General features: G+C 45.8%; 1 protein-coding gene and 1 non-coding gene across 3 annotated transcripts in view; both read left to right on the plus strand.

Moving 5' to 3' along the window:
- Positions 1 to 15302, plus strand: part of TBXAS1 (thromboxane A synthase 1) — a 170085-nt gene that overhangs the window by 103056 nt on the left and 51727 nt on the right. For both annotated transcript variants that reach the window (XM_053609040.1, XM_053609041.1), the window contains one exon: positions 5830 to 6144. In XM_053609040.1, the coding sequence (XP_053465015.1) occupies positions 5830 to 6144 (315 nt within the window). The remainder of the gene's footprint in view (positions 1 to 5829; positions 6145 to 15302) is intronic.
- Positions 9010 to 9138, plus strand: LOC128560595 (small nucleolar RNA SNORA70). The gene has a single exon (XR_008373077.1). It is a non-coding gene; the product is annotated as a small nucleolar RNA SNORA70 (small nucleolar RNA).

A 15302-nucleotide genomic window follows, 5' to 3' on the forward strand; every position in this document is an offset into this window, starting at 1 on the left:
CTCGTCCTCCCCTGCTCCACATCCTGGGTGCTGGGCAGCAAACGTGTCTGGATCCAGAAGGCATGGAAAGGTATAGACAGGCTCACGGCCCCTTGGTCTACACCACATGAACTCCATTTGAATGCCCTTGGAGGGGTCAGCCAACTGGCATCCTTGGCGGGGCTCGGAGGTCTTTTTTTTTTTTTTTTTTTGCAGTTTTTGGCCGGGGCTGGGTTTGAACCCACCACCTCTGGCATATGGGGCTGGTGCCCTACTTCTCTGAGCCACAGGCACCGCCCGGGGCTCTGAGGTCTTAAAGAGGACAGGACAGATATTCTTACCTGGGTTCATCCTTCTCAGCAGAGTGAGGATGGAGCCTGGGGGAGGAAGGATGAAGAAAGGACCATTTTCAAACCTCAACATCACTATGAAGTGCTGTCCTTTGAGAGCTGTGTCACACACAACACACAGACACACATATACACACTCGCACACACAGCCTCCAGCCTGACTGTGGAATCAGACTGAAGATTTTAAAACTATTGCACTGAACGACTTGCTAAGAGGTGAGAGGTTATTAAAGATCCAATTACTGGGATTGCCTAGAGCTTTTCTTTTTATAAACTCTAGTGCTATTTGTTTCAAACAATGAGTTGATCTGAGAAAAACCTCCCAACCACAAATCTAAGACTGCCTGTGTCAAGACAGAGCTATACGGTTACTAAGAAAACTTGCTTTCAAACCATCTGAACTCTGTATACATTCCATCAAGCAGATGTGTGTTTGCGCAGTGAAAATGCGGCACAGATGTTAAAAGGTAAATATTTTTCTAAGCTCTAGCCAGTGGGTGGATTAGACACCTACATCTATCAGGGTGCGTATTTTGCTTGGGTATAACCATAAACCAGTGCTGTTTCAGCCCTAAATGGGCAGTGTTCATTTAGCCTTCAAGACACACTGGGAATAAAAGAAACCCGTCTATACTAATGTTCCTCTCCAACGTGCAGGCCCTGGAGAGCGGCCTTTTCCTCTGGCCTCTGTAGCCAGAAGTCAAGACAGATTTCTACAAGACTCCAGCAGCCCGTTAGCAGCTTGTCTGAGCCGGGATAAGAGGACAGGATGCCAGCTGCAGTTCTGCCCTGGAAAAATACACAGTGTAGACGTGGCTGTGCCCTCTTCCCAGCATTTCCCCTTCCCCACCCCCACAAAGCATAGCCAGGCCTCAGGGACCACACCGTATGATACCCCTAGAAGCTCCGGATGGACAGGCTGAGAGGTCTGGGGGTGTTCTGGGGTTCCAGGAGCTGAGGGAGCAGACTGCCCCCAAATGGCATCTTGACTTGCCCCAGCTCTGCCCCCAAGGAACAGGGCCAGCGGTGGGACCATACCAGCCACCCAGATGCTGACCAAGCAACGGGAGGGAATCTGAGGAAAGCCAGCTTTGCTGTTTGGAATTCAGAATGAGCAAGTCCAGGGTGGAATGAGGAGCCGTCCATCCCCAACCCTTTGCCATTTCCTCACCTGTTACAGCACAAACAGCCTGGCGGAAAGCTGAGACCTTGCCTCCTTAGCCTCAAGGTTCATGACATTCACCATATTGACCTCAGCAGACCCCTTGCAAGGTCACAAAGCTGGGAAGCAGTGGAGCTACAAAGGTCTCAAGACCGAAGGCCCCTGCTCTAAATAGCATGCAGCTGTAGTCACACCCAGCGTGTCCGTCCTTAAAATGCAGTTGTTGCATTGTTGTTTTATCAGTGAAATTATGGGTTGTATTCCTAACACATGCTCAGCGTGATACTAGGCACAGTGGTGGGGGTGAGGGTAGGGTCCTGCCCCGGAAATGTTTCAAATCTTATGGAGGAGAAAAGGCAACCATATATGAAATGACAACATTCTTTTTTTTTTTTTTTATTGTTGGGGATTCATTGAGGGTACAATAAGCCAGTTACACTGATTGCAATTGTTAGGTAAGTCCCTCTTGCAATCATGTCTTGCCCCCATAAAGTGTGACACACACTAAGGCCCCATCCCCCTCCCTCCTTCCCTCTTTCTGCTTCCCCCCCCATAACCTTAATTGTCATTAATTGTCCTCATATCAAGATTGAGTACATAGGATTCATGCTTCTCCATTCTTGTGATGCTTTACTAAGAATAATGTCTTCCACGTCCATCCAGGTTAATACGAAGGATGTAAAGTCTCCATTTTTTTTAATGGCTGAATAGTATTCCATGGTATACATATACCACAGCTTGTTAATCCATTCCTGGGTTGGTGAGCATTTAGGCTCTTTCCACATTTTGGCGATTGTAAATTGAGCTGCAATAAACAGTCTAGTACAAGTGTCCTTATGATAAAAGGATTTCTTTCCTTCTAGGTAGATGCCCAGTAATGGGATTGCGGGATCGAATGGGAGGTCTAGGTTGAGTGCTTTGAGGTTTCTCCATACTTCCTTCCAAAAAGGTTGTACTAGTTTGCAGTCCCACCAGCAGTGTAAAAGTGTTCCCTTCTCTCCACATCCACGCCAGCATCTGCAGTTTTGAGATTTTGTGATGTGGGCCATTCTCACTGGAGTTAGATGATATCTCAGGGATGTTTTGATTTGCATTTCTCTAATATATAGAGATGATGAACATTTTTTCATGTGTTTGTTAGCCATTCGTCTGTCGTCTTTAGAGAAAGTTCTATTCATGTCTCTTGCCCATTGATATACGGGATTGTTGGCTTTTTTCATGTGGATTAATTTGAGTTCTCTATAGATCCTGGTTATCAAGCTTTTGTCTGATTGAAAATATGCAAATATCCTTTCCCATTGTGTGGGTTGTCTCTTTGCTTTGGTTATTGTCTCCTTAGCTGTACAGAAGCTTTTCAGTTTAATGAAGTCCCATTTGTTTACTTTTGTTGTTGTTGCAATTGCCATGGCAGTCTTCTTCATGAAGTCTTCCCCCAGGCCAATATCTTCCAGTGTTTTTCCTATGCTTTCTTTGAGGATTTTTATTGTTTCATGCCTTAAATTTAAGTCCTTTATCCATCTTGAGTCAATTTTTGTGAGTGGAGAAAGGTGTGGGTCCAGTTTCAGTCTTTTACATGTAGACATCCAGTTCTCCCAACACCATTTATTGAATAGGGAGTCTTTCCCCCAAGGTAAGTTCCTGTTTGGTTTATCGAAGATTAGGTGGTTGTAAGATGTTAGTTTCATTTCTTGGTGTTCAATTCGATTCCAAGTGTCTATGTCTCTGTTTTTGTGCCAGTACCATGCTGTCTTGAGCACTATAGCTTTGTAGTACAGACTAAAATCTGGTATGCTGATGCCTCCAGCTTTATTTTTGTTACTAAGAACTGCCTTAGCTATACGGGGTTTTTTCCGGTTCCATACAAAACGCAGAATCATTTTTTCCAAATCTTGAAAGTACGATGTAGGTACTTTGATAGGAATGGCATTGAATAGGTAGATTGCTTTGGGAAGTATAGACATTTTAACAATGTTGATTCTTCCAATCCTTGAGCATGGTATGTTCTTCCATTTGTTAATATCCTCTGCTATTTCCTTTCTGAGGATTTCATAGTTTTCTTTATAGAGGTCCTTCACCTCCTTCGTTAGGTATATTCCTAGGTATTTCATTTTCTTTGAGACTATGGTGAAGGGAGTTGTGTCCTTAATTAGCTTCTCATCTTGACTGTTATTGGTGTATACAAAGGCTACTGACTTGTGGGCATTGATTTTATATCCTGAAACATTACTGTATTTTTTGATGACTTCTAGGAGTCTTGTGGTTGAGTCTTTGGGGTTCTCTAAGTATAAGATCATGTCGTCAGCAAAGAGGGAGAGTTTGACCTCCTCTGCTCCCATTTGGATTCCCTTTATTTCCTTGTCTTGCCTAATTGTATTGGCTGAAATGACAACATTCTTAAAAGATAGAATTAGATACTAATGTGTGTGGCATAGATAATTAAGGCAAAGGAAATTCAGAAGCCGATAAATTGAGAAAATAGTATAACTCGTAAAGTTATAGTACTTTACTCATAAAGTACTTTGAAATCATAATATTTTTCTGCTGGTGGATCTGATACTCTCCTTTTGCCATTTTAGTCCCATAAACTTCAAAAAAAAAGCAACATATCAGTTGTCATTCATCACATTAGGGAGCATTTCAAACAAGGGACATGCCAGGAATATACTTTGTTAGCACTGAAGCAATATAGAAATGCTTCTATTGTTATAATTAGTGGTGGTAGAAACATTAAGAATATGCAAACTACTGATAAAAATAAAAAGGTAGGGAAAATGGTAAGGAAACTCTGACCACTTAAATGGGGTAGAGCAACAGTCCCCAGCCTTTTCAGCACCTGGGATTGGTTTCATGGAAGACAATTTTTCCATGAACCAGGGAGAGAAAGGGATGGTTTTGATATAAGTCTGCAAGCAACTGATTTATTATGGTCTCTGTGCAGTCAAACCTCTCCACTAATGATAATCTGTTTCTGCAGTTGCTTCCCAGCACTAGCATCACCACCTCAGCTCCACCTCAGATCATCAAGCATTACATTCTCCTAAGGAGCACGAAACCTAGATCCCTCTCATGCATAGGGTTCTCGCTCCTATAAGAATCTAGTGCCACTGTTGATCTGGCAGGAGGCAGAGCTCAGGCCCTGATGTGAGCAACGGGGAGTGGCTGTAAATACAGATGAAGCTTTGCTCACTTGCTTGCCACTCACCTCCTGCTGTGCAGCTGGTTCCTAACAGGCCATGGACGGGTACATGTCTGCAATCTGTGGGGTTAGGGACTGCAGGGGTAAAGGATGCTGGAGGGAACAAAAAGGAACCAATACAAAGAGACTAGGCTCATAGGCTCAGGGACACAGAAGGCACAGTCCACAGACTTTGAAGACAAGCTTCACCAAATCCAGTTTCCTCCCCACACCCCAGTTCTGTTAACTTTCTACCATGTGAGGAACACACCTCGCTGCCCATATCAGCCTAAATTGTGTGTAAGTGAACAGTGGAAATCATGCTTTGATGTTTATTGTTGGAAACCCAACCAACCAACCAACCAACCAACCAGCAGCACAAACCTGTATAAAGGAAAAAATGAAAGCTCCTGCCCCTATTTTCCCTCCTCCTCCAGCTCACCAGGAACTGTTGGGTATGGAAGTTGCAGAGTATTTCCTATGCATAGACGGGCATGCACTTTTATACACGCATTGTACATTCACTGTTTGAACAGAAGTGACAGCCACTGTGCATGCTGTCCCTTGACTTACTTTTTTTTTTTTTTTTGACTTAACAAAGTGACTCAACAACTCTCCAAACCAGCCAAATAGAACGGCCTGGTCCTTGTTTGCAGCAGCATTCTTGGCTGCTCTTGGTGGCTCCATGATCTGTGGGAGCCGTGCTCTCCTGAGGGACATTCAGGCAGTGTCCAGACTCTCACCAACTCAGATAACCCAGCCAGGAGGATCCTTGTTCCCGCTGAGCTCTTTAAGAGCTACACCCACGGGTGGCGCCTGTGGCTCAGTCGGTAAGGCGCCAGCCCCATATACCGAGGATGGCGGGTTCGAACCCGGCCCCGGCCAAACTGCAACCAAAAAATAGCCGGGCGTTGTGGCGGGCGCCTGTAGTCCCAGCTACTCGGGAGGCTGAGACAAGAGAATCGCTTAAGCCCAGGAGTTGGAGGTTGCTGTGAGCTGTGTGAGGCCACGGCACTCTACCGAGGGCCATAAAGTGAGACTCTGTCTCTACAAAAAAAAAAAAAAAAAAAGAGCTACACCTATGTATCTATCTTCCTCCTTTATTCTCCTTTGGCTCCTGTGATGGACCACCAACATACGCATTTTCTTCTTTTGTCCCTCAGAGGCGGAGAGACTTCCTCCAAATGGTCCTGGATGCCCGAAATTCTTCAAGCCCTGTGGGTGTGAAGGACTTTGACATCGTTGGAGAAGTCTTCTCCTCTACCAAATGCCAAGTGGATCCCTCCAGACAGCGCCCACCCAGGGCCCTGTCCCAGCCTTTGAGTGTAGATGAAGTCGTGGGCCAGGCCTTCATATTCCTCATTGCCGGCTATGAGATTGTCACCAACACGCTCTCTTTTGCCACCTACTTGCTGGCTACCAACCCTGACTGCCAAGAGAAGCTCTTGAAAGAGGTGGATCTTTTCCAGGAGAAACATGTGAGTACAAGTTGGGCCCAGCTGCCCAGCTTGCCCTGGCCACAGGGCAATTGATTTTGTGTTTGCAGAAGTGAAATTTATTTTAATAACTTGCTAAAGTCACATCCTAAGTTTCTAAGATCAAATAGGAACATTCCCCAGTTTTTTTTCATTCCCCATCTCTCTGGGTTAGCAAGTAAAATGAAATGATGAGAACAGAAGGAAAAAGAAAGACAAATTGTACGTGTACCTTCCCTGTCTGGGCCAGTCCGCGATGCCAGGCCTGCTGGTGGGTGGCTGCAAAGGCCCAGGAAGGAGTCCGGGGGAAGGGCAGGGGCTGGGGCCGAGGCAGGCCTTCCCAGTGCTCTGCAACGGAGCTGCCATGCATAGAGGGAGGCACAGGGGAGCCAGAAATGGAGTCGGCTGGAAGGCAGGCGTGGACACAAGATGGACCAACCTGAAACAGGAACAAAGACATAGAGGTCTATAAATGCGGGAAGGAAATGGGCCCGGTCAGCAGCACCAAGCCTGGATTCTGAGTGTTCCGTCTAAACAAGGCCCCTCGGGGTGGACTTGCTGCAGACCTAACAAGGGGGCTGGGCTAAGCTACTTTCTCTCCTAGTTTTCTCCCTAAATGCCCATGTGTGTATCGCTTTGCCTTAGGAGTGATTAAAGAGATTTATTTTAAAAATATGTGCTTTAAAAGGAAGACCACCATAAAAGAGTCCTTCCTATTACATGCTGATAAAATTGTTATTACAGTCACAATTTTGGAAGGTGACTTGTTCTGTTATTGGAGCCATTACAAAATTTTTTTCATATAATGAGGGAAAAATCACTTCAGAAAATTCCACTTCATCCTACTGGGGAAGTGGAGGCAAGGTTAGTCTTCTCCGCAGCAGTTTGTTAAATCTTTAAAAACTACATTCACTGTGTTACTTATCTACTCAACTTTGGACTCAATGCAAGCTTATGGTCAATTTCAAGTTCTGTGTTATTGCGACAACTGCCAGGCTGGGGCTCCCCATCCACTGCTTATATGATTGATTTTTTGAGCAAGAATTTATATTTATCTTTATTACTGTTCAAGTCAGTCAACATAATTTTGAATCTTGATTCTGCCATCTGTTATATTAGCAATTCCTCCAGCTTTGTGCCATCTGAGACTTACTAAGCATGTCTCCTATTTTATCCAAGTCATTGATTAAAATGTTGAACAGGACAGAGCTTCCCTTAAGATTGACATTGATCCATTAATCAATATTCTTTGGGCATAGAATCTCAACAAGCCATGAATCCAGATAACCCTTCCACATATCTTATTCTGTTTTATTCATACTTGTTTATTTATTTGTTTTTAAATTGGGGAAAGGAGAAGGGGAGTGAGCAAAGACGGTGGGGTATCACTTCACTGGAAGAGAGGGAAGGGGAGCTGGTAGTCACATCTATTAGGATGCACTTAGTTACAGGTAACAAAACCCCAGCCCAAACTGATGTAAGCTGAAACAAAGGAAAAACTCTTAAATTCATACTTATGAGTACACCTAATGGACCCTCTCAGGCAAAACTTTATCAAGGCCTCAAAGTTGTGCAGAGGTACGAGTCTCTTTCTCCCCAGTTGTTGGCTATGTTTTCTTAGAGTGACCATTTTCTCAGTAACACTGTCCCCTTGAAGCCCCAGGAAGCCTGCCAAAGGTGTCCAGGACTACTTGCTTCCATGCTCAGAAGAGGGAGAAGAGGGGGTCTGTGGCCTACAACTCTCAGCAAGAGTCATGAGGGCCACTCAAACCAGAAGGCCAAGGTTACTGCCCATTCTTGAACCAGCTATTGTGGCCAGGGAAGTGGGGGCAGTGATGGGCTTTTACCAATCAGACCTTAGTCCAAAGGTCAATCAAACTCAAGTCATGTGATTGAGGACTTGGGAGGGTGATTTTCAAAGGACAATTAGGATGTTGTCCTAGGAGGACATTAGAAGGAAGTCTGGTCCCTGGCCTCAAATAAATAAGAAGGCAGGTCAAATAAAGGAGTTGGAATTGGGTAATGAGTGCCAAGCTCTAACAGGCAGAAGTCAAGTCCTTACTTTCAGGGAATTTAATCGCCAATGGAGAAACAATAAGTTATGGCTATGAAATAGTATCTCCCTTCCAAACAAAACCCTCCAGGGAAATAAAAGGCAGTAAATTATTGAGTCTAAAATGTGTGGTGTCATTTAGAGAGCCACCAGGCTTTGGAATTCTGTCCCACCAGCTACAACCCATAGTCATGTCTGGTTATGTTAACTTACTGGGAGCAACGTTAGTGTGTCCATCTGAAGGCCCGCACGCACAAACCCCTTACCTCTGGCATGGCCATAACTGGCCGTAACCTCAAGGAGGCTGATGGTGTCCCACCAAAGTCTGGCCACCTTTAATCCCTCCAGCCTGCAAATGGGGCTTCTTCCTACTTCCTATGGGGCTGTGCACAATATCACAAGGCATTGAGGCCACACAGGCGAAAAAAGAGATTATGGCAGGGAAAGTTTTTCAACCTTTGTATATACCGAACAATCTGGGAAGATCGTTTAGAATACATATTCTAAATAATATAGAATTTCAGGGCCCTGCCCTCAGGAGTTATAATTCCTCAAAGCTGCTCTCTGGGCCAGAGCCCAGGAGCAGGAATTTTTAGTAAATATTCCCAGAGATTCAGGTGCAGGTGGTCCCTGGATCCACTTTGAGAAGACAGCCTTTGACTGTCAGGCCCACAATCTTCTTCTAAGAAAACACAGGGTCCAAAGCCCCACCCCAGCCATCAACCCCCATTACCTTCTTTCTCTAGGTAATAGTTGGGACGGCCTTGGAGAAATGGGAATAAATAGAGGTTGTCTTTTTTAAAAAATTAATTTGGCTGCAGCCAGTTAACCCACCATGCTCCTTTCCTTGTGGGGGACTGATCACAGTGGCTGCAAAGAGCAGCCCCCATAGTGTATGCAGCCTGTGCTTGTATGGGTCGCTCTAAGGGACCTTGGGGTCAGATTTTTTGATTGTATGTTCATGTCTCTGGTTTTGCACCTCCCACGATGTAGAAAAAAATGTAAACAAATAAATAAGTAAATGTGACGGTCACAGCAGCATTGCCTTGTATAGCCTCACACAGGGTGCTCACGCACTGAGTATTTGTAGGTTTTCTTTTTTCCTTTTCTTTCCTTCTCTCCTTCCGCTTTCATTTATTTCATTTCTTTTCTTTTTCCTTTTCTTTCTTTCTTTTTTTTTACTATAATCAGAGCTCTGTTAATATGGGCCATCTGTCTGAACATGGAAATGCAGATTAGATGTTCACACATTAGATATTTTCCTAAAAATATTCCTAAAAATTTGCATGTAAAGTATGACTTGTTATCATTTTCCTGCTGGTTTCCATTCAACAAATATTTCTTGAGTGCCAGTTAATGCCAGACTCCGGGGCTCTATAGACCTGCCCCCCCCGCTCCGCCCCCCACCCGAGGATGCGCTGGTCTAGCTCCTCCGTGATATCCCTGTAGTGTCCCAGGCCTCATTAGTGGCCCCTCCCGCGTATCTGTCCATGAGATTGCTGCATTTGAGCTCTAGGGTTTCTCCTCCCTGGGCCATTTCCCTTTACAGCAGTGCCCTGTGAGATTCAGATGGGAGCTGTGCGCTACCCCCCAGGAGAAAAAGCAGCTGTGTGCACTTCTAGGACCCTTCTAGGGACAGAGACAGACATCTCAACCCAGGCTGGCTCCTGGAGCTTATCCCAGAGCTCAAAACTGCAGAGGGCAGGGCTGCCTTTTGGTGTGGCCTCCTGCGGGAGCTCCAGCCCTGTCTCTGGGATCTGGCTTGTTACCTCTCCCTGCCTCTCCACCCTATGACTCTGGACACACTTGATTCTCAGGGAGGATCTCATCCAGAAGTATTGAGACAGCTGCGTTGCCAGTATTCTGAATAGTCTGAGCTCAAAGAGTAAAAATAGGAAACTATTTGGTGTTTCCTCCAATTACTTCCTTTAAATATGCCGTGATGGCTCTCCTTGCCCTTCCCTTGATGGTACCTCAGACAGATCTTAAAGATTTCTCGTTACTTTTAGCCATTAAACATCCAGACCAGGCTCGGCGCCTGTGGCTCAAGCGGCTAAGGCGCCAGCCATGTATACCTGAGCTGGCGGGTTCGAATCCAACCCAGGCCTACCAAACAACAATGACAGCTGCAACCAAAAAATAGCCAGGCATTGTGGCGGGCACCTGTAGTCCCAGCTACTTGGGAGGCAGAGGCAGGAGAATCCGCTTGAGCCCAGGATTTGGAGGTTGCTGTGAGCTGTGATGCCATGGCACTCTACCCAGGGTGACAGCTTGAGGCTCTGTCTCAAAAAAATGTCCAGACCAGTTTGGTTTGGTCCAGATGAAAACTTCAGTCTCACATCTAATTCAACCCTGTCCTGTCCCCTAGCTCAGGCTGACCAGTGGCCTGAGGAAGCTGCCCTGGGGAGGGGTTATCTGTTTCTACACTCTCCTCTCCTTTACCTTCTGGCCTACGACCAGATCCCCAAACCCCTCCTTCCTGGGGGTGCTCTCAGCACCTTCCCTGAGATTCTAAGGTGGTCCCTGAAGTGGAGCAGATGGAGGAGAGCTGTCGGGACATCCCCACTCCAGAATTTCCTAACAAGGAGATGGGCTCCAGCTCCAGACACCAGCTCCTGCTCATGGCTGCTTGGTGAGAAATGAGCTGTCTTGAACAGGTTACTAGCAAGATGGCACGAGCTTCTATGCCTTCCTTAGTGTCCATGGGGAACACATATCTTGTCCTCACCAATGGTGTCTGTGTCCTTGGCCCTGCCATCTCTCTCCAACTACTTTTCCTTTGCTCAAATAGGCAAAGAGGGCAAATGAGCAATTCTGCTGCATAAGCAGATGACCAAGGAGAATGAAACCAGGCTGCTAGCCTGAGGCCGCTACCCCCATCACTGTGAGTGGTCCTATTGGGGACCCCCTCCCTTTGCTTGGAATGGCTTGGGACACACTCTCCTAGACTGATGACTCCTTGCTTTGCCAAGTTTTCCTTAAACCCTCTAATGTCTATGTAAGCTGAGGATGGGAGTCGAGGAGAGGTAGTTCATCTCTAGCATAATAAAGCAAGATTCTCTTTCCCGGAATTCTCAGCAGAAGTCTCATCCCATCTCAGTGATAGCACCCAGCCCTCAGCCACTCACTGGGCTCAAAGGACAGTGAGCTTGCCCCCTCCTGGAGTTGTTGTCTAAGGGGACCTCACGTGAACCACTCAGACCTTGAATGGGGGAGGGGTGGGTCTCTAAGTCCATATAACTGAGAGTAGGGTACATGGCTTCCAGGTTGTCAGTAGTTGTCCACTCATGTACATAGAATCTGTGGTCCCAAGATTAAAAGCTCCTATTTTCCAGTTCCTGGTTATGTGATCACCCTCACCTTCCCTCTGAGCTTTTAAAACCCGGCTTTCCAAAACCAAAGGTCTACATCTGACAGTGCCTAGAACAGCCTGCACTTCTTGTAAATGATGTGGCCATTATATGCCAAATGGTCGGCAGGTCCTAATTGCAGCCACTACCATTCAAAGAGTATAAATGTCAGGCCTGAAGGTCAATAACAGATTCACTTCCTGTAGCGGAAAGAAACTTCCGTCACATCCAAGAACACTGCCGTACTCTGTGCGCGTTTTGCAGCCCACATGTTCTGCCCAGCAATAGCCCATCCCCTGCCACCTGTTGTGATCCAAGTGATCTTGATTGTCCTTTCAGTCTCTAAAACAGTTACAAGGCTCTTTATAATTCATGTCTCCAGGCTGCTGCTTTCTCAGCCACGTGAGTTTTCTTCCAAATCACCTGGCTTGGGAATTTTGTCCAGCCCTCCCTCCCTTCAAATCTTCTTTCTCCTGTCTCCCAGTCCCTTAGAGAACTCCCTTTTTCTCCATGTTGCCTTTGTCATATTGAAGAGGAGCCATGTTCATTAAATTCAATAGTGAAGGAGCAGGGAAGGGTTGGTACCATCTGCAACACTGATAAAATCGAGAAAACACACCAATTATTTAATAAGGCCTTTGTCATGTGGATGCTCCTTGTGTTCTCCAATATAGAATTTTGAAAAGGATGAAAAGGGGAAAAAAACCCTTGTTTTCATATAAATTGCTTTTGTTATAGCTTTAGTACTTTATGTTGAAATTATTGACTTTCGATCTGGCTAAACCATTCTCTTTTCTTCTCTCTGATGCCAGACTGTGCCAGCCAAAATTTATGACCTATTTTCCTTCTGCTTAATTGTTGTTATAAATCTGTTGTGCAGATCCAGTTATAAATTTATCACAAACTGGATTGGATTGATATACAGCCTCTCTTTAGGATAATTTGAACACAGTTATGCTTTAGAAGGAAGGCCAAATTCTTAAAACTTCTCTTGAAGAGCTGCTTTGTAACCGTTATAAATATCTAATTAAAATACAACTTACTCTTTCTTTCTCTCTTAAGGATAAAAGAACATTCTGTGCTGGTTATTTCAGCTGATTAGCTCATGCTACTAATGTGAGCAAGGTTGGGGGGATTTGTTCCTTGAAGCAGCAGAGGATCTCAAAGGGAAGAAAAGCACATTCTGTGGTACAACAAAATAGCCATTTTACCCCCAACCAGCTATTTCATAAATACATGTCCTTTGTCACAGGCAGAGGGTGAAAAAATGTGAATAGCTTAAGACAAATTCCAAAATAAATGTCTCCCAGTTTGGATCTCACCCAGGTTCAATCTTCACACAGGGAGCAGAGCACAGTTGACGTTGAGATCAAATGAAAGACTGGAAGTGGGTTTTCCCCCATTGGGAAAGTTTCTTCCCCTTTGCCCAGGGCTGCTGGGGTCCTGCAGTGAGGACCACACGGGGCTTAGTGGTTCCTAAGTCTTTCCCCTGCCTACAAATCCCTTAACAGGACAAGAGAACACAAAGAAACAAGGTGCAAGGAAAGAGGTAGGAATGGAGAACAACTTATAGCCTGGAAGTGGAACTATAAAACAAAGAACTAGCAGCATGAGAGTGGTGGCAACTGGCTGCAGCAGCCACCATACTCATTTGAAACTAGTAGATGAACAGCTACAGGTCCACATGGGAGAAAAACACAGTTTAATTCAAGAGCAGGGGAAGGAGGACAGGGGAAGGAACATAGTAAGCTCTCACCAAATGGGCACAAAGGAGGGGTAAATGGCACACCTCCAGAGTGAAGGACTCACATACAATTCAGACTTTTCCTAACAAATTCAAAAGATGTAACCTAATCGTATATACCCTTATATTAATCTGAAATTTTTTTAAAAAAGGAAAAATTTAAAAACATGTTATGTTCATAGGAATCACCTGGGGATCTTGTGGGGCATGTCACTGAGTCTGCGATTCTAACAAGGGTCCAGGTGACGCCAATGTTGCAAGCCCACTCTCTTGAGGAGCCAGGTTAGATGTGATGTACGTAGCAAGTATTTATTCCTAATGATGGTTAAAGTACTGATGTTGTGTGTTGATTTTTCCTTCTGTTAATAAATCTTGATGGTGGTGGTGCTGTGGCTCAGTGAGTAGGGCGCCAGCCCCATATACTGAGGGTGGTGGGTTCAAACCCAGCCCCGGCCAAACTGCAACAACACAAAAAAAAATAGCCAGGTGTTGTGGCAGGCACCTGTAGTCCCAGCTACTTGGGAGGCTGAGGCAAGAGAATTGCCTAAACCCAGGAGTTGGAGGTTGCTGTGAGCTGTGATGCCATAGCACTCTACCGGGGGTGATAAAGTGAGACTCTGTCTCTAAAAAAAAAAATAAATAAATAAATAAATAAATCTTGATGGTTTCAAGATTATGCCAATAATAGTGATGCCACACTACTGAGTGGGACATAAAGTGATGCAGGAATTACCCAATTTTAATATATGTTTGAGGTGTTTAATCCTTCTAAATTAAGCCTAAAACCATCATGCTTCCTTAAATAATTTTCTCCATGAAAGGAAGCTGTGGGGAGCTTTTGGGTTGACTTAAAGCAGTGGTTCTCAACCTACCTAATGCCACGATATATTTTTATCATTACAAAGGGGTCGCGACCCACAGGTTGAGAACCGGTGACTTAAAGTCATCTTCAAAGTAGAAGAAAATGCCAACCAGAGCCTTCTCTCAGGGCCTGTGTGTGGACCGGAGATCACCACACTCAACAGGACCACCAGGCCTGCCCTTAGGCAGGGACCCCACCTGGCCCTTCAGCTCCCATGGTGAGCCCTCTGTGTGCACAGTAGCTTTGGGTGCTGGGTGAGAGGCCATACCAGAGTGTCTTGGACAAAGGGAAGTAGCCCTCGTGCCATTTCTCTGGCATCGTAGAACAGAATCTACTATTTTCATACTAAGGAATAGGGACCTTGAAAATGTGTCCAACTCGCCCACCTCCTGGCCTTCCTTCTGGAAGTGTCTGACCCAGGGAAGGAGCATCCCAGCAACTAATGCTGGGGCAGGGCAGTCTTCACAGCCTGCGAAGAAGGCCCTGTCTGGGTGTGCATCTCTACCTTGAAGTTCGGGTTGTGGCTACAGCTACCAAAGCACCAACTCCCAGGAGGGGGACAGGATATTAGACAGTAACTTCCGTGCCCCCCAGTGGACAACTCAGGAGTCCCAAAAGCAGGGCAACCTATGGATCTGGGTCAGGTGGAAGAGCCTGGGGTTTTAACTACTCATATGATTATTATATACACAGAATGGTCTTTGTGGTCAGGGTCTTCTGTCCATTCTGTTCCTGGGGACACCTGCGGGAAGGTAGCCAACTGAGCTATGAGGGAGTGCCAAGACCTTCTCTACCACTATCCAGGGTTCTGGGTTCATCCATATTCCTTAGAGACACCCGAAGCCCTGGCCCACAGTGACCTTTGGGGAAACTGCCCACCCTGCCTGAGCTCTGCAACCAAGACCCCCATCAGCCTTGTGGCATCCAGGAGCTCAGTGGCCCATGGGATTCTCCCTCCCTCCCTGCTTCTACTGCTGCCTGCCTTCCCGCCCTCCTGCCGCATTCTCTGTCTCCCTTCTCTCTCCTCCCTTCAGTGTTCACAGCACTATCTAGTCTTCCTCCCTCCTTTCTTTCCCCTATTCTTGTTCTGGCTCTATTCCCCAGATTTGGAGAGGCCTAGAATCTTCTCTGCCCTCCTGCCCACTGGGAGCC

The sequence above is a fragment of the Nycticebus coucang genome, chromosome 11 (assembly GCF_027406575.1).
Source record: "Nycticebus coucang isolate mNycCou1 chromosome 11, mNycCou1.pri, whole genome shotgun sequence".
NCBI classification, from domain to species: Eukaryota; Metazoa; Chordata; class Mammalia; order Primates; family Lorisidae; genus Nycticebus; species Nycticebus coucang.